Below are 24,771 nucleotides of genomic sequence, written 5' to 3'. Positions count from 1 at the left end.
ATGAGCCTACATTTGCATAAAATCACCCACCAACAGTAACTCTTGAACCGTTCAAGCTAGAGACACCAAATCAACTTTCACATGTTCAGGCTATCCTAACTTCAAATTATTACATGAGGTCATCAGCCTCCCCCTTTGCTTGAGGAACAATAGAGGAGCAATAGAGAACAAAAGAGGAAAGGCCCACCCCCCACCTGTACTATGTTATGACATACCTGGACCACATATTGAGATGTGCATAAATCAGGTGTTAAATTAGGTGAAAGGGAGACTGGAGTGCCACTTTAATTATTACCCTAATAGTGGTAAGTGGTATATTTATATATTTTGCTATTTGTTTGTACCCATTGCCTGATTTATTGAGTTCAAAAACCATTTGTCTCTTTTCGTTTGTGAGTTCTTTGCCTTTCCCCATGGTTATGGATGACAAATTGATTTGACCACATTTTTATACCCTTTTGAAACAGGAAGTTTTGAAGGCCACAATACAGTTCCTTAAGTTAAGATAACGTTAAAAAAGTACAATGTTAATGCAGATTTCATTTTGTTTGATTTTATTTATAAGAATCTTTAGGGGTGCCAATCAATTTGACACCCATCTTTTTGAGAATTGTTTTTATTACTTGTTAAACAAAATCTCTTTCTATGAGCAATTGTATTAGTATAAAAAATATAATTTCCCCATTGTTTTGAACATACAATATAGTTCAGTATGTGTATTATTTCTTTTATAGAGTATTTTTTGCTCATCTTTATCAAGGTTGCCAATACTTTTGTAGGTGACTGTATACAGTATAAGGAGGTGCTGAGAATAATAGAGTCAGACAGACAGACTATATTTAGAGATTGATTTAATTAGTAAAATTAACACGTCCAAAACCTTTAGATACAGTACTTATGTAGACAAATTATTAATGGAACAGTTCAAACATTCCAAAACCCAACAAACCTTTTTACAGTCTTTCTCACACAAAACAGTTCAAACTGTTCTTTGAATGTTAAACATGCAAATATTAAATGTTTTATTAAAAACCCTAGAAAATATCCCTTTGGTCTTGTAGTGTAGGCTATTACATTATGTTCTACACACATAATTCAATAAAACAAATGTCCTGGTGCAGTTTAATGTATTTATGGGGTTCTATGCCTAGTTGAAGGGCCTGTTAGTTACTAGTATGTGAATATGTTCTCTGTCTTGTAGCCCAGAGTGGAAAGGTTGGGGAGGCATGCATGCTGGATCATGGGGGGTGGGCCACACATGACAATGAGCACATCGTTGGATGCCGGGGGAAGGTGCTCTTTCATCATATCAGCGTTCACAAAACCTGAGCTGTACTTCCAGGCTGTAATCAGAGGAAAAGACACAAGCTGAATTCAACCGCTTTTAATCAACAGATGAGGATCAGCCCGGCAGGCCAATGAAATTATAACACCTTGTTAGCGAAGACATGTTCGCTTTCAAATATTTGTTTCGATGTATCACTATGGGATTCACCTCAGGTGGATCACTACTGGGAAAAACCAAAAACACACCATCTGTCGGAGACAGACAGGTTGAGTGGCAATTGGGGTGAGCCCCTTCCCCTTTATTTGGCGCCACTCGCCCATCCTCTGGTTATTCTCACCTCTCTTCCTTGCGAAGATCATTACGCTCCGGAAGCTCTTCTCAGCACGACTTGATCCCGGTCTTCCTGCTTAACTGTTTTCAGGCTAACCTTCATGGTTAACACTGTCGAAAGTAGCATCTCAGCTGTCATCTTTTGTGTTGAAAAACCGACCGTTTTTTGCTGCGTGTAGAATAAGCTATTTTGCATTTTTCTACTCACTAAGTCTCCTGTGGTAGCTAGCTTCACACGGCTAGCTACTGAGACTTGACTAGTTCTCACCGAAAGGCTTAGCTAAGCTGGCTAGCTCGCCGCAAGCCCAGCTATATCAGCAAACTAGCTAGATCACCTCTCTCGTTTAGTTCAACCCACGTTCCCTTGTGCCATGTTGACTAGACTGACTGTCCTGGCTTCACAGCTCGACGGTCGAGAGAAACACTTTGTTTGTTGAAACATTAAGAAAGCACACGCTGTGCCTCCCAAGTGGCGCAGCGGTCTAAGGCACTGCATCGCAGTGCTAGAGGCGTCACTACAGACCCGGGTTCGATCCCAGGCTGTGTCGCAGCTGGCCGCGACCGGGAGACCCATGAGGCGGCGCACAATTGGTCCAGCATTGTTAGGGGAGGGTTTAGCCGGCCGGGATGTCCTTGTCCCATCACACTCTATTGACTCCTTGTGGCGGGCCGGGTGCATGCACGCTGACTTCGGTCGCCAGTTGAATGGTGTTTCCTCTGATACATTGGTGCGGCTGGCTTCCGGGTTAAGCGAGCAATGTGTCAAGAAGCAGTGTGGCTTGGCAGGGTCGTGTTTCGGAGGACGCATGGCTCTCAACCTTCACCTCTCGCACGTCCGTACGGGAGTTGCAGCGATGGGCAGGGTTGTAACTACCAATTTGATATCATGAAAAAGGGGTAAAAAGTACACACAAAAAATAAGACAGCACACGCTTTCTCTGGCTAGCATTGTCCTAACTTGCTAGGCTATTACAGTGAGGGAAAAAAGTATTTGATCCCCTGCTGATTTACGTTTTCCCACTGACAAGACATGATCAGTCTATAATTTTAATGGTAGGTTTATTTGAACAGTGAGAGACAGAATAACAACAACAAAAATCCAGACAAACGCATGTCAAAAATGTTATAAATTGATTTGCATTTTAATGAGGGAAATGAGTATTTGACCCCTCTGCAAAACATGACTTAGTACTTGGTGGCAAAACCCTTGTTGGCAATCACAGAGGTCAGACGTTTCTTGTAGTTGGCCACCAGGTTTGCACACATCACAGGAGGGATTTTGTTCCACTCCTCTTTGCAGATCTTCTCCAAGTCATTAAGGTTTCGAGGCTGACGTTTGGCAACTCAAACCTTCAGCTCCCTCCACAGATTTTCTATGGGATTAAGGTCTGGAGACTGGCTAGGCCACTCCAGGACCTTAATAAGCTTCTTCTTGAGCCACTCCTTTGTTGCCTTGGCCGTGTGTTTTGGGTCATTGTCATGCTGGAATACCCACCCACGACCCATTTTCAATGCCCTGGCTGAGGGAAGGAGGTTCTCACCCAAGATTTGACGGTACATGGCCCTGTCCATCGTCCCTTTCATGCGGTGAAGTTGTCCTGTCCCCTTAGCAGAAAAACATGTTTGATGGTGGGGATGGTGTTCTTGGGGTCATATGCAGCGTTCCTCCTCCTACAAACACGGCGAGTTGAGTTGATGCCAAAGAGCTCGATTATGGTCTCATCTGACCACAACACTTTCACCCAGTTCCCCTCTGAATCATTCAGATGTTCATTGGCAAACTTCAGACGGCCCTGTATATGTGCTTTCTTGAGCAGGTGGACCTTGCGGGCGCTGCAGGATTTCAGTCCTTCACGGCGTAGTGTGTTACCAATTGTTTTCTTGGTGACTATGGTCCCAGCTGCCTTGAGCTCATTGACAAGATCCTCCCGTGTAGTTCTGGGATGATTCCTCACCGTTCATGATCATTGCAACTCCACGAGGTGAGATCTTGCATGAAGCCCAAGGCCGAGGAGGATTGACAGTTCTTTTGTGTTTCTTCCATTTGCGAATAATCGCACCAACTGCTGTCACCTTCTCACCAAGCTGCTTGGCGATGGTCTTGTAGCCCATTCCAGCCTTGTGTAGGTCTACAATCTTGTCCCTGACATCCTTGGAGAGCTCTTTGGTCTTGGCCATGGTGGAGAGTTTGGAATCTGATTGATTGATTGCTTCTGTGGACAGGTGTCTTTTATACAGGTAACAAGCTGAGATTAGGAGCACTCCCTTTAAGAGTGTGCTCCTAATCTCAGCTCGTTACCTGTATAAAAGACACCTGGGAGCCAGAAATCTTTCTGATTGAGAGGGGGTCAAATACTTATTTCCCTCATTAAAATGCAAATCAATTTATAACATTTTTGAGATGAGTTTTTCTGGATTTTTTTGTTGTTATTCTGTCTCTCACTGTTCAAATAAACCTACCATTAAAATTATAGACTGATAATTTCTTTGTCAGTGGGCAAACATACAAAATCAGCATGGGATCAAATACTTTTTTCCCTCACTGTAGCCCACGAGGCTAACGCTAGCTAGCTTACACTTTGCCCGAGAAGTACTATTTCTCTGAGCCATGGAGCCTGCTGCCCCTGCATATGGAGAACCGAGCAGGGCTCCTGCCACTGCCCTAGCACCGGCACACCAGTGTCCATGCAGGCAAGGATGCACACTATGCTTGTATCGCCTGTTTTGGGATTTGAGCACGGGAAAGCAGCACTCGCTAACCCCGAGTCCTGCGCGCACTGTAGGGAATTTCCTACTACTGCCCTCAGCCTTTCGGGCAAGGAGGCTACCAAACGACCCCAACCCACCTGGGCCGAGGTGATGGATACCCCGAGGACCTCCACCAGCTGTTTCAAGATATAGTAGCGGGGGAAGGAGACAGGGACCTCGTTATCGCAGAGGGAAATGACAATGGCATGGCTAATCTCCGCCCGCATCGGAGCACTGTTGCCTGATGATACATTTGGGCTCATCGATGTCTGCAAACGGGCAGCGGCCAGGCTCCATATTGAGTGGCCAACAAACGTAGGGGGTTGCAGCGCCGAAAGGGACTGGTTCAACGGGAGGAGACTCCCCTCTCGCACCATCCCGGGTAAGCAACTCCTCCCAGCGATCCCAGCCTACATGGCGGAAGCTAGACGCAACTGGGGATAAGCCTTCGTCCAGGAAGGTCCAAACTAGGCACATTGCTAACATGGACGATAGTTGTGCCGGTCAGTTACGAGGCACTAGGATTGAGGTGGTTGGCCAGTGATGGCTCAACTACCAGAGGTTTGCCAAAGCCCAGCTCCTCCATGTCCTTAACGGTCTACGTGTCTGCGACACGTTCAGTACGGGCGTTGAACGTAACATCGCTACTGTTGGCTTACCAGGATGATTTGTTGCTAGAGATGGGCACTTGTCCAACCTCCGGACAAAGAAAAGGCAGATTTCCTTGACGCTCCTATCGCGCCTGTTTGGAACTGTTTTGGCCGGCTGTCACCGCCTTGTGGCAAAAATGCGAACTTTGCAAGAAGGAAGGTGAAGCCTTCAACTTCTGCCTGCCCCGCAGACCCGGGTACCGTGGCAACCCATTCTACCCCTCCACAAGCCAAGGCTTCGCGGCAGGGAGAGGGCAATACACTGGCACCAGGGTTTTCCACACGCAGCAGGCAGCAAACCCACAGTTCGGGTCTCCCAATAGAGGCCGACAGTGGGGGAAGCATCTACGTTTTGATTCCCCTGGGGGGAAGAAGGAGCGTCCGACCTAGGAGTACGTCCCTGGCGGCAGAGAGGGGCAGCCAACAGCTCACACCGTGTCCTGGCCTGTCCCCTTTCGGGGTAGAGCACAGATTCCCCCCCGTGTTCTGAAAACCCTACCCCTTGTCCAGCGGCTCATTCCTATGTGTCCCAGGGTACTTCCTGGGTTCCAAAAAAGTGTGTGGGGGGAGCGATGCGCCCCATTCTGGACCTAAGGGTCCTCAATAGCTATCTGAGAGAGTTCACGTTCCGTATACTTAAGCTCAATGCGCTGTCTCGCTCTATTCATCAAGGTGACTGGTTCACTTCAGTCGACCTACGGGTCGCTTATCTTCACATAAGTATTCTGTCAGCACACAGGAGGCTTCTCAGGTTTGCCATTCGGGGCACAACCAAGGAATACCTTGCTGTCCCTTTCGGGCTAGCACTAGTTCTCCGGACGTTCAGCAAGTGTGTAGAGGGCTCTAACACCCCTGAGAACCAAGGGACTACGTCTCGGCCTACATAGACGATTACCAGCTTTTCTCCCCAACACAGGAGCAAGCGGTGCGAGATCCGTCTTTCCTTGTAACCCACCTCACTTATCAGGCTACACTATTGGACGACTGCATCACGTCGTTCTGAAGTGCCACTCCCTGTCACACTCAGAACGTGTCTCAGAGTGCTTGGGTTAATGGCGTCCACCATCTCAGTTGTACCACCAGCGTTGGGTATCTGACCAACGTCTGTGTACATGACGTCACCTCAATCAAGAGATATCGTTGACCTCAGAATGTCTCTTGGCTCTCCGTCACTGGAAGAGCCTCTCGATCTTCATTTCTGTCATTTAGGCTTCAACAATATCACAGTAGGGAAACATCCTCTGTTATTTTATGACGGGAGCGCATCAATTATGCCCAGTCTCCAAGCCTTTAACCCATTTTGGGACCAGTATTGTGCTTGAGGCCATTTCACAGTAGTCTTTTGAGCTGCTGGAAGGCATGGAGAGGAAATATCTCTCCTTCAAAACCGCTTTACTGATTGCCCTTATGTCTACAAAGCGAGTGAGTGAGCTGAACGCTCTGTCAGTTCACCATTTGTGCCTACAGTTTGCCCCGGGATTATCCAAGGTAACCTTGTTGCCTTACCCCACCTTTATGCCTAAGGTCAGTGATAGATATAATTGTCTCGCCTTAGAGCTTGTGGCTTACCACCCACCGCCCTTCACTTCTATGGAAGAAGACCGTTTATCTCCAGTACTCTCTTTGCACATTTACTGTGATAGAACTAGAGCATTACGCATGAGCGACCAACTCTTCATTTCCTGTGTGCCTCCCTGCAAAGGTAGGCCCGTCTCTTGTCAACAGCTATCCCATTGGACTTTGGAGGCTATTACTATATTGGTATATAATAGCAAGGGTTTCACAGCCCCTGGAGGGCCTGAGGGCTCATTCCACCAGAGGCATGGCTACCTCTTGGGCACTGTTCAAAGGCATCTCTATAAAATAGATTCACGATGCAGCATGTTGGGTCACCCCTCAGACATTTTATGAGGTTTTACAAACTGGATGTCACTACACCTTCATTGACGCATACTGTCCTCAGTGTTGGAGCCTCTGAGGGATGATACTTTTGGGACTACCCTGGCTTTGGAAAGCATGTCTGTGATACGAAAGTTGGCCATATCCCATAGTGATACATTGAAACGCGTATTTGAAAGAGAACTCAAGGTTACTTTCGTAACCCCGGTTCTCTGATAATATGAGTGAGATGTATCACCGCATTTCCCTGCTTGCAAAAGCACAAGGAAGAGAGGTATGCTTGAGAATAACCAGAGGAGGGGCGAGTACCACCTAATAAAGGGGGAGGGGCTCACCCTATTCGCCACTCGACCTGTCTGTCTCCGAAATACATTGTGTAGTGATCCGCCTGGAGAAAATCCCATAGTGATACATCTCACTCATATATCAGAGAACTGGGGTTACGAAAGTAACCTTCAGTTTCCTTCATGTGGAACTAATGAATGAGTTCCAGGACAGACCATTAGCTGTAGCTTCACTTGCATACAATACGAGGAAGCTACAGTATAGCTGGCGGGTCACATGGCAAAACATAATATACAGTGCCTTTGGAAAGTATTCAGACCACTTTACTTTTTCCTCATTTTGTTATGTTACAGCCTCATTCTAAAATTGATTAAATTAATTATTTCCATCATCAATCTACACACAATACACCATAATGACGAAGCAAAAACAGGTTTGTAGAAATGTGTGCAAATGTATACAAAATAATTAACAGAAATACCTTATTTACATAAGTATTCAGACCCTTTGCTATGAGACTCGAAATTGAGCTCAGGTGCATCCTGTTTCCATTGATAATCCTTAAGATGTTTCTACAACTTGATTGGAGTCCACCTGTGGTAAATTCAATTGTTTGGACATGATTTGGAAAGGCACACACCTGTTTATATAAGGTCCCACAGTTCACAGTGCATGTCAGAGCAAAAAACAAGCCATGAGGTCGAAGGAATTGTCCATAGAGCTCCGAGACAGGATTGTGTCGAGGCACAGATCTGGGGAAGGGTACCTCCATCAATCTTAAATGGAAGAAGTTTGGAACCACCAATATTATGGTAGAGTGGCCAGACGGAAGCCACTCCTCAGTAAAAGGCCAAAAGGCACCTAAAGGACTCTCAGACCATGAGAAACAAGATTCTCTGGTCTGATGAAACCAAGATTGAACTCTTTGGCCTGAATGCCAAGCGTCACATCTGGAGGAAGCATGGCACCATCCCTACGGTGAAGTATGGTGGTGGCAGCATCCTGCTGCGTGGATGTTTTTCAGCGGCAAGGACTGGGAGACTAGTCAGGATCGAGGCAAAGATGAACGGAGCAAAGTACAGAGAGATCCTTGATGAAAACCTGCTCCAGAGTTCTCAGGAACTCAGACTGGGGTGAAGGTTCACCTTCCAACAGGACAACGACCCTAGGCACACATTCAAGACAACGCAGGAGTGGTTTCGGGACAAGTCTCTGAATGTCCTTGAGTGACCCAGCCAGAGCCCGGACTTGAACCCAATCTAACATCTCTGGAGAGACCTGAAAATAGCTGTGCAGCGACGCTCCCCATCCAACCTGACAGCGCTTGAGAGGATCTGCAGAGAAGAATGGGAGAAACTCCCCAAATAAAGGTGTGTCAAGCTTGTAGCGTCATACCCAAGAAGACTTGAGGCTGTAATCGCTGCCAAAGGTGCTTTTTTTTGTTGGGGTTACTACATGATTCCATATGTGTTATTTCATTGTTATGATGTCTTCACTATTATCCTACAATGTAAGAAATTGTAAAAATAAAGAAAAACCCTTGAATGAGTAGGTGTGTCCAAACTTTTGGCTGGTAGTGTATGTAAATGTGATATTTCAGTTTTATATTTTTTATAAATTTGCAAAGAAATCTAAACCTTTTTTGCTTTGTCATGATGGGATATTGTGTGTAGATTGATGAGAATAATAATACTTTTTTTTAACATCCATTTTAGAATAAGGCTGTAACAAAATGTGGACAAGTCAAGGGGTCTAAATACTTTACGAATGCACTGTAAATAGAACATTAAGATCATAGTGATGGGATATGACTGAAGGGGGAAGGATTCCCATGAATTCAGCTTACAGTTTACATCAGTAACAATGTAATAAACCAGTTTAAAAGGGATTTTTTTGTTCTTGTCACCATACAAAGGGTATTATAATATGGTAAGACAGCATGTTTATTTTATTTTATTGCAGTTCAACAAGGACGATACAATGGCATTAGCCCATGACAACCCTGTAGCTTTCTCTTTGTCATTATGGAACACTATGGTCTTACCCTGTGGAGGCTTGTCCAGAGTGTAGGACAGGTTGAGTTGGTCAGAATGACTCTTCAGCACCTCTTCTAGTTCAGCCCGCAGTAGGATATCCTTCTCAGTCTGGGGGAGAATCATCATTAGATCAAGGTTTACAGGTGTTACATATGCTACAGTAAGTCATTGAGTTTTGTTAGATCATTCTAAAGGTGACATTGATCTTGGTTTTCTATCATCAGATGATTTTCATTGAAGTTGTATTCATAACAAGCTTTGTGCCCACTTTATTGATAATCCACCATGACGGTTGATAGTGTGTGGGATATGACTCAGGTTCTTCCTCAGATTTGGACAAGAATCCACTCTTCCCTGTGCACTGGTGCGACTGACCTGGTTAGCGAATATGAGGGAGCACTTGGTGTCGTCTGAAGGGTCTGCTGTAATACTGCGAATCAGCTGCAGCATGGGGGTAATCCCTGAAAAAGTACCAGGACATTTATGCCAATTTACAATTTTTCAGCTCTGCTTCACAGAACACATTAATTATGCTGAAACAGTTACACAAATCATGTTTTCCTCAGGAAGAAAAAGACGTCTCATCCCGAAGGATTTATGTTACCCACATATTTCTAAATAAATACATGACACATACATTTCAAAGGCATGAGGTCCATACCTGTTCCACCAGCGATCATTCCCACATGTTTAAACTTGCAGATCTTGGCCTCAGACTTCCTATCAGGTCGAATGGCAAATTTGCCTTAAAATGAGGAGAAATCTTTTAAAAATTAAGTAAATTGAGAAAGGGCTGGTGCATTGTAATACATTGCCCTCTATTGGTCACAAAATGATAATGTCATGATGAAACAGCATAGTATATATCACACACACACACAGACACACACACACACACACACACACACACACCATTTCCTGTGTATACAAGCAGTCCATTGGGTCCTCTGAAGTCTATTTTGTCTCCAATGCTCATGGCATCCAGGTACTGGGACATCTTGCCTCCGTCAGGATAGTTAGGATGAGTGTTTTTGTAGTACACCTTGGAAAACATGGGACACAAGTTAAGATCAATGTCAAATTATGAATCGTCTTACAAGTCATTAAACTGATTGAAATGCAATTCTAACCATTCATACACATCCATCTTTATGGTGTCAGATCCTTGCTGTTATATTGTAACAAGTCTGAACAAACTCAAATGATCTGTTTGAGAGGGCTGATGAATAAGAGTACCTTGACCACCAGGTCCACGAAGCCCTGGTCCTCATCACTGGAGACAGGAGTGTAGGCCCGGATCACCAGGCTCCCATTCACCTTAGCTGACAGGTACACATGCTGTCCTGGGTGGGCGGAAAGGGTACATGAGGTGAAAGGGGCAGAAGAGTGATAGTACTATCTTCTCAGTCAGGCCTGATATGCCCAGATAAGCAGGTCTCTGGTCTGATAGGATAACGGTGCTGTTGCACTGCCTGATGAATGAGATGGGTATGTAGTGTAGCATCAGTACCTACTGGCAGTCCAAGGACATGTGTGGGAGAGGGAAGGCCAAAGCGAAAGCGCTTTGTATCATGGCTTATATCCTGCACAGAAACAGAGTTGCAAAATGGGAATACTGTAACTTTTCAGCCATTCAAATATCTTTGTGGGTGGGAATATCCTGCATTTGAATATCACTGGCAGACCAAGGTAATAGTATCTTAAAGTTAAACTTGAACTATTATTTAAATCAATCAATTATTTGTGACAATCCTAAAGTTTCTATGTCAGAATCAGAATGATCAGAATGATTTCCTTGCAGGTATAGGACCATACTAACTCTAAAACAAGTAGAGAAAGACATGCATAGAAAGACATGTAACTCTAGACGTACCTCTTTCTCTATGAGTGGCAGTGGATATTTAACTGTAGAATCTTGTAGTGTCTGTGGAAGCGTCTTCTTCTTCTTCTCACCACCTCGGAGGAGGAAGTAGAGCCCAGAGAGGACCACCACAGACGTTCCGACCACAACAGGTACTGTCTGCCAATCAAAACCATGGACAACCATGAATACAGACACGGTGGAAAACACAGTGGACTAACAGATTCACAGAATGTCACCTTTTATTTGAGGGTCTTTTTTTATCTACACTTCTACATTAATGTGGATGCTACTATTATTACAGATAATTGTGGTTGAATCATGAATAATGATGAACGAGAAAGTTACAGAGGCATAAATATCATACCCCCCACAAAAATGCTAACCTCCCCTGATATTGGTAATTGTGATAGGGTAGCATGCTTTGGGGGTATGATCTTTGTGCATCTGTAACTTTCTCACTCATCATTATTCACTATTCATTCATGATTAGTCATAATCATGGTAGCATCCACATTAATGTAGAAGTGTTCAGAAACATATTATATTCTTATTTACATTAAAAGTGACTCTAGAATGACACTATACATTTTTCACCATTCATTTCTATTGGGCACAACATAATCCGAAGCACAACCAAAACAAACTGCAAATGCGTCCAACAAGTTTGTAGAGTCACAAGCCTGATGTAGTCATTGCATACTAGGAATATGGGACAAAATAAGAAACGTTTGACTACATTGAAAACACTATAAGTGAATTTGTCCAAATACTTATGAAACCTTCAAATGGGGGGACTAGATACATAAAGTGCATTCATTTCTAAACGGTAAAACAGATATGTATGAAAATACCCTCGAATAAAAGGTGACATTCTGTGCTGTCGCCTCATATAAAACATTTGATCTCAAATCCAAAATTCTGGAGTATAGAGCCAAAATAAACATTTTAGCTTCACTGTCCAAAAAATACGGAGGGGAGTGTATGTGGCAAATAGGAAGAAAGGAAAAAAGTGACAAAGTAAAGAGTAAAGGCTCATTCTTACCAGACTCTCCATGACGTGTGAGTGTGTGTCAGGTGTGTTGCTCTCTGTCTGCCTCTGCAGTGTGGTTGGTGTGATTAGTATCCAGGCAGTGAGTTTGGGCTGAGCTAGGCTCTGGCCCTGGAGTCAGACCTTTGCACCAAGGACACCTAGGGGAGGGGGAGCCAGCTGGAGGAAAGGTAATAGAGGGCTGACGGACCAATAGGAGAGAAGAAATCACTATAACAGAGCCATGACAAGGCACAGCTGAGTAATCCATACATGTAGAGGTGAATGGTCCAAAATCACGCCACTCTCAGATCACTCAGGGGTTGGGGCACTGGTTTAGAAAGAAACGTGTGTGTGTGTGTGTGTGTGTGTGTGTGTGTGTGTGTGTGTGTGTGTGTGTGTGTGTGTGTGTGTGTGTGTGTGTGTGTGTGTGTGTGTATGGTCTAATCAATTAAAATATCTCCAGGCAAGTTTATGACGCTATAGCATGCTTAGGCTTATGACTTCTGGACTGTTGAACTAGATTCATGCAATTTGGTATACAGTGCATTCAGAAAGTATTCAGACCCCTTGACTTTTTCCACATTTTGTTATGTTACAGCCTTATTCTAAAATTGATTAAATTATTTTTTTCCCCTCATCAATCTACACACAATACCCCGTAACGACAAAGCGAAAACATGTATTAAAAGTAAAAAAACAGAAATACCTTATTTACATAAGTACTCAGACCCTTTGCTCTGAGACTTGAAATTGAGCTCAGGTGCATCCTGTTTCCACTGATCATCCTTGAGATGTTTCTACAACTTAATTGGAGTCCACCTGTGGTAAATTCAATTGATTGGACATGATTTGGAAAGGCACACACCTGTCTATATAAGGTCCCACAGTTCACAGTGCATGTCAGAGCAAAAACCAAGCCATGAGGTCGAAGGAATTGTCTGTAGAGCTCCGAGACAGGATTGTGCCGAGGCACAGATCTGGGGGAGGGTACTAAAACATTTCTGCAGCATTGAAGGTCCCCAAGAACACAGTGGAATCCATCATTCTTAAATGGAAGAAGTTTGGAACCACCAAGACTCTTCCTAGAGCTGGCCGAACAGCCAAACTGAGCAATCGGGGGAGAAGGTCAGGGAGGTGACCAAGAACCCTATGATCACTCTGACAGAGCTCTAGAGTTCCTCTGTGGAGATGGGAGAACCTTCCAGAAGGACAACCATCTCTGCAGCACTCCACCAATCAGGCCTTTATGGTAGAGTGGCCAGACGGAAGCCACTCCTCAGTAAAAGGCCAAAAGGCACCTAAAGGACTCTCAGACCATGAGAAACAAGATTCTCTGGTCTGATGAAACCAAGATTGAACTCTTTGGCCTGAATGCCAAGCGTCACATCTGGAGGAAGCATGGCACCATCCCTACTGTGAAGTATGGTGGTGGCAGCATCATGCAGTGGGGATGTTTTTCAGCAGCAGGGACTGGGAGACTAGTCAGGATCGAGGGAAAGCTGAACGGAGCAAAGTACAGAGATCCTTGATGAAAACCTGCTCCAGAGCGTTCAGGACCTCAGACTGGGACGAAGGTTCACCTTCCATCAGGACAACGACCCTAAACACACAGCCAAGACAACGCAGGAGTGGCTTTGGGACAAGTCTCTGAATGTCCTTGAGTGGCCCAGCCAGAGCCCGGACTTGAACCTGATCGAATATCTCTGGAGAGACCTGAAAATAGCTGTGCAGCGACGCTCCCCTTCCAACCTGATAGAGCTTGAGAGGATCTGCAGAAGAATGGGAGAAACTCCCCAAATACAGGTCTGCCAAGCTTGTAGCATCATACCCAAGAAGACTTGAGGCTGTAATCAATGCCAAAGGTGCTTCAACAAAGTACTGAGTAAAGGGTCTGAATACTTATATAAATGTAATATTTCAATAAATGTGCCAAAAAATATTACAACCTGTTTTTGCTTTGTCATTATGGGATATTGTGTGTAGATTGATGAGAGGAAAAAACAATTTAATCAATTTTAGAATAAGGCTATATAACGTAACAAAATGTGGAAAAAGTCAAGGGGTCTGAATACTTTCCGAATGCACTGTATATGATGTAAATAAGGACAGTAGTCTATTTGTATTTTAGTATTTTATTAGGGATCCCCTTCTCTTCCTGGGGTCCAAACACATTAAGGCACATCACATAAAAAACTAACAAAAAAAGAAAACAGTACATCATATAACATAACTACACCACTACATATCCACAACACATCATGTACAGTATAAACCAGGTGGTTCGAGCCCTGAATGCTGATTGGCTGACAGACCGTATACCACGGGTATGACAAAACATTTATTTTTACTGCTCTACTTACGTTGGTAACCAGTTTATAATAGAAATAAGGGGTTTGTGGTATATGGCCAATATACCACAGCTGAAGGCTGTATTGAACAGTCCTTATCCGTGGTATATTGGCCATATACCATACCTCCTCGGGTCTTATTGCTTAAATATCCCCATACAACAATACCACAGTGTACGTGTGTGTAGAGTGTGTGTGTGCTAGCGTGTTTGTGCACCTGTGTGTGTGTCTCTTCACAGTCTGCATTGTTCCATAAGGTGTAGTTTTATCCATTTTTTTTCAATCTGATTTTACTGCTTGCATGAGTTACTTGAAGTGGAATAGAGTTCCATGTAGTCATGGCTCTGTGTAGTACTGTGTGTTTCCAGGAGTCTGTTCTGGACTTGAGGACTGTGAAGAGACCCCTGGTGGCATGTCTTGTGGGGCATGCATGGGTGTCTGAGCTGTGTGGTAGTCGTTTGAACAGACATCTCGGTGCTTTCAACATGTCAATCCCTCTCACAAAGACCAGTAGTGATGCAGTCAATCTCTCCTCTGCTTTGAGCCAGGAGAAATTCACATGCATGTCATTGATGTTAGCTCTCCGTGTATATTTAAGGGCCAGCCGTGCTGCTCTGTTCTGGTCCAACTGTAATTTGCCTATGTCCCTATGTCCCTATGACTGGGCAGTAGTCCAGGTGCAACAAAACTAGGGCCTGTAGGACTTGTTTGAAATGGTTGAAATGACGTGGAAACGTCGTCGATTCAATCAGTTTTTGCCCAATCGGACACTTCATTTGCTCACACACACATAACACGCACACACATTCATACTTTTCTCTACCCACGCACGCACACACACTCACATACAATCATCATATATGCTGTTGCTACTCTGTTTATCATATATTCTGATGCCTAGTCATCTTATCCCTATACATATCTACCACACCACTCCAGTATCCCTGCACGTTGTAAATATGGTATTGGCACTGACCCTGTGTATAGTTTACTTACCTTTTCATGTTCTTCTCATTTCTATTTCTCGTGTGTTTTTGTTCAACTTTACTTTACTTTATAGTACTAATGATATTGATTACTGCATTGTTGGGAAAGACCTTGCAAGAAAGGCATTTCACTGTACTTGTGCACGTGACAATAAAACTTCAAACTTGAACTGTAAGAATGTGAAAAGATTCACACAGTACTTGAGTTAACCCGACAGAGGCGGTTGTGTTTTTGAGTCTTTCCCATCTCAGGACAAAGAAAGCAGAACTGTCTGAGTGTCATTAGCCAGATGATGTAAAGGCATGAAGAACTGCTTTCAAGACAGGAGAGTTTGTGAAGCAGCACCAAAGATCCACATGACATCCCTTCCTTACCATGGAGTTGTTCCTGGATCCAGTCTCTGAGCATGGGGAGTGAGGTGTAGACTCCTGGCCTCTGGAACATGCCACAGCCTCCGGCTGCTTACTCCCAGGACAAAGTAACCCGAGTCCTCTGTCTGACACACCAGGGGTCCCCCCCCAGAGTCCCCCTTCTCCTGGAGGTGGACAGTTTGATCTTGGGGTGAGTGTTTCTGACAAATGAAAGCCCTTTACAATGAGATTATATTTTATCCTCTACTATATCATATACAGTTTCATAGTTTGAGTAACTGTATTCTATAGTATTGGACTGGTACTGAGTGTTTCAAAGTTTAAAAAAGGCCCTCAAAATGTGCTCTCTGATATGGTTATAAATCCTAGTTCCAAACATTGTCACCTGAGGGCGATGTATGACAACACAAATCCTTGGGTAAAGTTGGGTCCACTGTTGTTGTACTGTATTAGGCACCACACATCCATCCCCTCTGTGTTCCTGTGTTTACAGTGGGTCTATGAGTCCTGTGTGTTCCTCACCGTGCAGGTGTCCTGTATATGATGCTGTGGTGGCCCCGCACACAGCATTCTAGGGGTCAGTCTACCAGTGTAATAACGCTCAGTCAGCATGGCTCAAAAGTGATACCTCTAGCGGCTCAACAGTGCTGTTCCATGGTCCACCTAACAGTCAGCACACAAAACAGTCTGTGTTAGGCTGCCCTCAGAGAACCACAAACACATATGCCCGTTAACACACATGCCACACCCACCTATACACACACACACAAACACACACTTTCAGCAAATATTTCCCTGAGGTACAGACATTTGAATGAGGTAATGTCAAATTTGTACACTCATCGTGATAAAGTGAGATTTTTGCTTTGTCATGGTGTCTTGTTGTGGGTCAAACACAGTATGGCACGATACTGTACGTACCTGTCTGACCCTCCCACAATGAGAACATGCAGACCTGGGAGGGTGGGGCTTCCTGTCCCGAGCAGGGCAGACAGACGGACTGGGCATGCTCAGTGAGGAGCAGCGGGGAGCACAGCTGTAGCAGCGCCACATCGTAGTCCTGGGTGAGGGGTCAGCACCAGTCTCCTCACACCATGCTTCTATAGGACCCATACAGAGACAGAGAGGAGAGAGAGAGAACGTAAAGCCCTTAAATTGAATTGAATTGAGAGAGAACAATGTGTGTGTGTGTATGTGTATGTGTGTGTGTGTGTGTGTGTGTGTGTGTGTGTGTGTGTGAGAGAGAGAGAGAGGGGGGGTGGACTGACACAATGAGTGAGAGATAGGAAGACTGAGGATGCTTTATCCTACCTGGTTCTTCGGGTCTCCCATCTCCAACGACAGTGAGTTTAATGTTTGCTCCACCCTGTGTTAGATATAATTTTTTAAATAAAAAAATAGAGGCTGGTGTTGTTATGATCTGTTTTTATGAGTAACATATTCATCTATGAAAAAGTATAGGACAGGAGTTTTCAAACTGTTTTCAAACTCTTCAAATATCCCATTTATTTTACACTAAATTAAGATGTAATGCTATAGGATATGTGTATGCATGCACACTGTTATTATGATCTGTTTTTATTAACATTTTAATCTATGAAAAAATATAGGATATGTGTGCGTGTGTTGGTGTGACACTCACAGGCCTAGGAGGCAGTATGTATCAGTGAGGACCCAGGCAGGCTGGATGATGGCCCCAGTGCAGATATGTTCAGTGTCCAGGCTGAGGCGCACCTCTCAGGGCCTGGAGTGCCGTGACGCCCCCTCTCCCTCCAGAGACTCACTGGGGGTCGAGGCAGCACGGACATGAGACATTCCACACGAGTCTGAGAGGTCACAAACACACGTGCAGGCACGCATGCACGCAGGCGCACACACACACACACACACACACAAACACACACACAGTTACACTCCCCTCCATATTTATTTGGACAGTGTCAAAAGCTTGGCTCTATACTCCAGCATTTTGGATTTGAGATCAAATGCTTCATATGAGGCGATAGTACAGAATGCCCCCTTTTATTTGAGGGTATTTTCATACATATCTGTTTAACTGTTTAGAAATTAAGCACTTTATGTATCTAGTCACTTTTATTGTAAATAAGAATAGAATATGTTTCCAAACACTTCTACATTAATGTGGATGCTACCATGATTACGGATAATCATGAATGAATCGTGAATAATGATTAGTGAGAAATTTACCGAGGCACAAAGATCATACCCCTAAAACATGCTAACCTCTCACCATTACCAATAACAGGGGAGTTTAGCATTTTGGGGGGTAATGATATTTATGCCTCTAACTTTCTCACTCATCATTATTCAGGTATATGACTTATCAATGATGTAGTACAATAGAGAAATCATGCACAAAGTAGCGTACACAATCGCAAAGCACGTGAAATATATTTACATGAGCGCCGCACACCAATAACCTTGTTTCAGAGGAATATCATCTGCAGGCAGCAAGAGTGTGCAGCTCTCAACTGGTTTTGTCATGGAGCAGCTCACAGAAGAATGACATCGGTAGCCGGAAAGGTAGGAAAGACGTTTCAACTTATGATATCTACCAGTAAATGCTAACTAAGGCAACAATGGTTATGCAAACCAGGTATTGAAACAGTTTTGTCAGATGTGTTGGTTAGTAGGCTAATTGTGATGCGCAATTGTCATCATGTGCTGTTTGCATCAGGGGCGTAGACATGGATGGGCCTGGGTGGAAAGAGGCCAACCCACTGTGGATCCAGGCCCTGACAGGCCCACCCAATCAGATTAATGTGGTTTAAGCATTGTTGTGGACTTTGACATCACATTTTTGTATTTTTTCTATTAAAAAAGTGTGATTTTGAGTGTGAAAATCAGACAAATCTATAGGAAAACTCAGAAAACCATAGGAAAACAGGATGTTTCACACAGGGTGTCTTTCCTTCGCTGTGTGGGCCGTTTGGGAACTTTTTGGCAAAATGTGAGTATAACCACTTCTCCAGGCACCACTACACCACTGCATAGGGCCAATGGAAAGACAGAGGTTATACACAGCATGATGTTAAAGGATAAGCAGTCCATAAACTCTGACATAATATGCCATTAAGTCCCAATCATAAGAATACAAAAACACAACCATTAAGCATTTCCCAATCAAAATGTACAACTATTACTTCCCATTGCAAAAAACATTTCACGTTTAGCACACCAAGTAACCGGTGACCTAAAGTTTAAAGTGGAACTGACAGCGTTTTAACTACTTTGCAGATATGAAACAAACAGACAATCATAATATCAGTAAAATATATCCAATTCCCAGTTTATACTACAAAACCAACTTTATAAGAGGTTTTACAAATAGGTACTTTTTGACTCAACGTTCCATGACGTACACTAAGGCATTGTTGGCAGAATAGATGGATGCAGTTCAATGCAGGATTAATTCACCAATACATTGCTTGGTAGTCCCACAAATATTGCTATCAGGTTGTAAATATCAGCTGGCCTGGTACATTGTTTGCTGCCTCCATTCGGGGTTTCAGTTTCAATAACTCAATATTCTGGACAAAAATTGTGGACTGTAACTAAGGCTGGGAATGTCAATACAATCAAACTAGCATGGGCAATGATCACAAGTCAGTCATAACGTGGCTAATAGGCTAGCGTATCTATTTATGTAGCAAGATAAAAACACGGAGCTAGCTGCTAGGAGGATGTCATGTCATGCCATTGGAGGAGTGGGTGAGTGACTGACTTTTTCCCCTCATATCGTTTTTAGGTGGCTATACACAGCTACAGATGCAGGTGTCATTTGGTTAGCTAGCAAGAACTTGAACAACTGTTATACAGTTAGCATATCTCTTGCGTTCGTAAATTCACTCTGGCTATTTATTCCGATTTCAGAGGATTCTCATCTGAATGTGCCGAAGTGCAGAACAACTGATGAATTTACGACCGTGCAACACCTGCTGAATATGACCAGTGTCAGTAAACGTAGGCAAAAAAATTATAGTTAGTCAAGAACACTCTAGATAACATGTAAACAACCTCTGCTACGGCGAGTAAAATGGTCAGAGTGAGGTGTTCTCTCATTTGTGTCTGGAAGTAGCTAGCTAGCATGCTAGCCAACTTTAGCCAGTTAGCTTGGGTGCTTGGTTGGGACAAGCTTGCATTGGCAGGCAAGCTGCAGAAGGACGAGGAGGCTACAATTCCCCATCGTTTATCAGTGCAATTTTGACGGCCAACTAGCTGAAAAAGTTTGAGAGGGTTTATCTGATGTTCCTTCGTTAGATTTGAGCTCATCTTGCTCTGCTAGCATTAGTTGTTGATCTTGTTGTTGTTGATGTGCATAACTGAGGGAGAGAGAGCCTACCTCCCGTGGTGTTTGCAGAAATCTTTTCAGGTGTATTTTGTGGCTTTTGGCGAATGCGTTCTAATGATCTAAAGTCGCGTTGTTGCAAATGCCTGTAAACAGACAGTCCAGTTCAAAGTGAATGATGGCAGGCCCGTGTGGCAAATGGCTTGTTCGTATAAAGGTCTACTGTAGCTCTGATTGGCTATATCGCACCGGTCTGTGTAGACTCCGGTCCTGGACAAGACAGATGTTTTTATTTGGTTTTACTTACTGCAGTGTCTATTAATTGTCCAAACGCACAGCCACTTTCCCACTCCTTATTGCTATAGAATGTTCATAAATGCCTTTTCACAAACATCCTAAGAATTTATGAAAACGTGAAAATGACCATATCTAAGTGGTACTGTGCATTCGGAAAGTATTCAGACCCTTTTACTTTTTCCACATTTTGTTACGTTACAGCCGTATTCTAAAATGGATTAAATAATCACGATTTCATGTTGCTAAAATGCTGTCAGTTCCACTTTAAATGCAACAATGTTTCACACACAAGTTATTTTCAAAGAGATGGCTAACAACAGAAAGCGCCCTTTGTGCATCCTTTTCTGCAAGACCAACCTACACATTAAGTGCTTAAACCAGGAAAAATTTGCAATTTTACAGCTAATGTCCTGCAATTCTACACATTTTCCATAGGGTGGAGAGAAATGTTTGCAGTTTTTAATATGATATCTGAGTGAGAGTGACTAGCAAAATCAACGGGGACCCTACGGTTGGTAAATTGACCAGTCATAGTTTAATTAAGGCAGAGTGCACTAATTTGGTGGGATTTCTTTCTTTATTATTACATATATATTTGTTTATATATATTTTGTCTTTATTTAGATTTATCAGGTGGTGCTGCAGCACACTCAGCACCCCTACTTCCCGCAGCTATGCATGGGTGAGTGACTGTCAGTGACTGACGTAAGAGAAAAACTGCTGATCCACAACCACATTTTGAAATTGCACCTTGTGTAGTATTCTACTATTCCAGCTCTCAACAGTTATTTTCTTTTTGGGGGGAAATTGGTCCGTGGACCCACAAAAGGGGGGCCCTGCTAGTTGCCCATCCCTGGCTTCAACCAATTAATGTACTACCTGTCATTTATACATACTGTAAGGGGGGACAGTCGGAGATCCTTACATGCTCATCACAGTTCTCTGTTTATGGTTGATGCTATATACCACACAGCCTTTCAAAAGGCCCCTGACGCAAGGTACCTTGTTTGCAGTACAAAAGCATTTGAACACAGAAGTTGTTGTATAATCAGATGGCTAAGGTGCCAAAGGAAAGCAGTGAGTGGCGGCAGTGAACAGTGTCATGATCTGACTCCCCGTCCAGGTCAAGCTGATATTCGTCTTGCAGGTCTGAGGGAGTAAAGAGTCAGATTGTCTGTGATCAGCTAGTGTGACAAGACAGCCAAAACATGACAGCCAAATTTCTGCGAAATATCGAAGCATCTTATCTTATCATGCAACAGTTATGAAATGTACTATATTGTAAATGCATGATCTGTTATGGAAAGTGTCATGATACACTGATCTGTGGGGTTGTTATGGAGAGCAATATGAATGCTTGGTTTGTGTGTGTTGGTTTCATAGTGGTGTCACACTCAGATGTCTTGTAGATGAACGACATGGTGGCGTGGAACCCTCGGAAGGTGACCGTGCTGTCAGAGGTGAACTGGAGTACCATCACGTTGTCATAGCTCAGAACAGGGGGAGACACACTCCTACCACACAGCACCGCTTTCACAGGGACACAAACATTACCCTCCTCGAAGTGGTTGTGTGTGTTCGAGTGTGTGCATTCCTTCGTGTGTGTGTGTGTGTGTGTGTCACAGGAGGTTGCATCAAAGTGAATATCACATTCTTTCCAGTACAGGTAAACTGATTCCATCCACACCAGAGACCGAACTCTAACTGCGTAGGCAGAGTGCCATGCATGTATTCATGATTCCACTGGGAGAGATCAGAGATCTGGGGTTTCCCTTCGGTCACAATGGCCTTGCACAGGACAGTACACAAAATATTAGCATCCCTACTGCATAAGAGGTATAGGTCAACATGTGTCACCTTGACGACGTGATCCTTGGGGGCATAGATGACCCAGTGGCAGTCAGCGTTGTTGCTGTAGGTTTGTGTGTAGTTGAAACTCTGAACGGCCCTCTGATCCTGGACTGGTGCCACGGTGCCACATCCCGACGCTGCACAAACACAAAGGACGCATTATCAGCCACAAGCCCTGCCCTGTCTGTGGCTCCACACTCACCCTGTCGCACACTTAACCCTTGACAATACATGTGCCTCCGTACAACACAAACACTGTCAGCCAGCCATCTTGGCTCCTGTTTCTGACCCACGTGGTGGTGTAGTTAAAGTAGAGGAGTTTGTGTTTTCATCACAGACCCTCTGCACCTCCTTGCCGGGTCGTGGGACTGCTGTGTGCCCCCTGGCTGCTCTGTAACTATGGGAGAGTCAGCCATAAAATTAGGAATTATAATTCAGTTAGCCCCATGAGGATGTGTGTGTATGTGTGTGCGTGTGCATGCATACGTGCGTGCATACGTGCATCCGTGCATATGTGTGTCTTACTAGCAGCACTTGGAGGGTGTGTGGCTCACAAGGTGGAGGGCTCTGCTAGGATTGAAAGAGAGAGATTAGGGAGCCTATCTATTGTCAGGAACTCTGAGGGACTAGACACATCCTGTCATCAGGCAGGATGATGAAACATGAGACCCAGCACACAGCTCTGCCAAACATCGTACTCTATCATCAAGTCAAGTCACGAATGCAATACACAGGTATTTGCAGTACAAACATAGAGAACAAAATAATGATTTAGCAGAAAAAAAATGCTATGAGGATCCATCCATTAGTGTCAGTCTGTTGTCTGTATAATCGCAAAAAAAACACACAGTTTTGACATACAGCACTTCTACAATGCTAACTAGTTTAATGTTCTGGTGTTAACACGTCTGGGGATCAACTCTGAGAGTTGTTCTATCCCTGGGGTGAGTGGGGTTAGGCTTGGCGAGCCAAGCAGGCATGCCCTGACATACTGGTTACTCACCAGGCACAGAATTCCCCTCAACACCTCGGAATATAACAACAAATCTGCTTCCTGTTCCACTGACGTCAGACACAAAGTGGAGAGAGGCCTTGTGGGAGTCGATTAGCACCGGGGCTGGGGGGGCTGCCACAGAAACTTCCTAAGAGAAAGCAGTGGTGTAAAGTACTTAAGTAAAAACACTTTAAAGTACTACTTAATTCGTTTTTTGGGGTATCTGTACTTTACATTACTATTTATATTTTTGACTACTTTTACTTTTACTTCACTACATTCCTATTGAAATGAATGTACTTTTTACCCCATACATTTTCCCTGACACCCAAAAGTACTCGTTACATAAAGAATGCTTAACAGGACAGGAAAATGGTCCAATTCACACACTTCTCAATAGAACATCCCTGGTCATCCCTACTGCCTCTGATCTGACGGACTCACTAAACACAAATGCTTTGTTTGTAAATGATGTCTGAGTGTTGGAGTGTACCCCTGGCTATACTTAAAAAAAGAAAATGGTGCTGTCTGGTTCGCTTAATATAAGGAATGTGAAATGATTTATACTTTTACTTTTGATACTTAAGTATATTTAAAACCAAATACTTTTAGACTTTTACTGGGTGACTTTCACTTTTACTTGAGTCATTTTCTATTAAGGTATCTTTATTTTTACTCAAGTATGACAATTGGGCACTTTTTCCACCTCTGAGAGAAAGCCAATGGGAGATCACAAAGTCAAAACCATCCAATCAACCGGTGGGAAGGGTAAAACTAGGGAGACACACATAGGGTTAATGCAACCTAATCTCTCACCAATAGGCCTCTCTGAGTCTGTACCCGCAAATACTGTGAGCTGGTCACTGTGACAGAGGGTGTCATTCTTTATGTCGAGTTCCAGCAGAATATTCCTCCCTGAAGGAACATTGATGGACCAGGAACATATACTACCAGAGAGAGAGACAGAGAGACAATCAGTATGGAAAACTAATTGGATGCATTTAGGATGTTCCGAGAACAATTTCATATACTACTACTACAGAGTCAATCTATTACTTTGTGAAAAAGCTGTCACAAGTATTCCACCTTTTGACTAAACTGATTAAGACTAAGATTAAGATCACTTTATTGGTCAATTGCGCACAAGGTCCAACCAAAATTGAACTTACACTGTTAACCCTCCGAAAGAAACATATACATACATACAGGTTTTTGGAGAGGTGTGGGGGGGCTGCCACACTGGGCGCCCAGGGAGCTGTTGTTGTGAGGGGTTTAGTGCCTTGCTCAAGGGCACAACGGAGGCAATGGAATCTAGGATTTGATAACAGCAACCCTCTGGTTGCCAGCTCACTTCCTGACAGAATTTTCCCTTCGGACCTGGGATTCAAACTGGCAACCCTCTGGCTGCCTGCTCGCCTGTCTAACAGCTTGGCTACCAGCCGCCCATGACAGCTATCAAGTGGTGAGTAACATGGCCTAAAAGC

At 43.9% G+C, this 24,771-nt stretch overlaps 1 protein-coding gene and 1 long non-coding RNA gene across 2 annotated transcripts; both read right to left on the bottom strand.

Annotated features, from left to right (window-relative positions):
- Window positions 1-834: 834 nt before the first annotated feature.
- Window positions 835-12,254, bottom strand: LOC121576920 (NADH-cytochrome b5 reductase 2). The gene is made up of 9 exons (XM_041890510.2): window positions 12,143-12,254; window positions 11,110-11,256; window positions 10,747-10,819; window positions 10,473-10,579; window positions 10,149-10,278; window positions 9,898-9,981; window positions 9,612-9,697; window positions 9,245-9,344; window positions 835-1,343 (listed from the first exon to the last, which is right to left on the bottom strand). The coding sequence occupies exons 1-9, from the start codon at window positions 12,152-12,154 to the stop codon at window positions 1,171-1,173; spliced, it is 912 nt and encodes a 303-aa protein (XP_041746444.2). The 5' UTR covers window positions 12,155-12,254; the 3' UTR covers window positions 835-1,170.
- A 3,943-nt stretch (window positions 12,255-16,197) lies between these two features.
- On the bottom strand, window positions 16,198-17,642 carry LOC121576921. Its single transcript, XR_006002543.2, has 4 exons — window positions 17,479-17,642; window positions 17,148-17,202; window positions 16,758-16,936; window positions 16,198-16,499 (listed from the first exon to the last, which is right to left on the bottom strand). It is a non-coding gene; the product is annotated as an uncharacterized LOC121576921 (long non-coding RNA).
- Between the last annotated feature and the right edge of the window lie 7,129 nt (window positions 17,643-24,771).

This window comes from Coregonus clupeaformis, chromosome 11 (genome assembly GCF_020615455.1).
Source record: "Coregonus clupeaformis isolate EN_2021a chromosome 11, ASM2061545v1, whole genome shotgun sequence".
NCBI lineage: Eukaryota > Metazoa > Chordata > Actinopteri > Salmoniformes > Salmonidae > Coregonus > Coregonus clupeaformis.
This window is presented reverse-complemented; position numbering and strand designations above follow the sequence as displayed.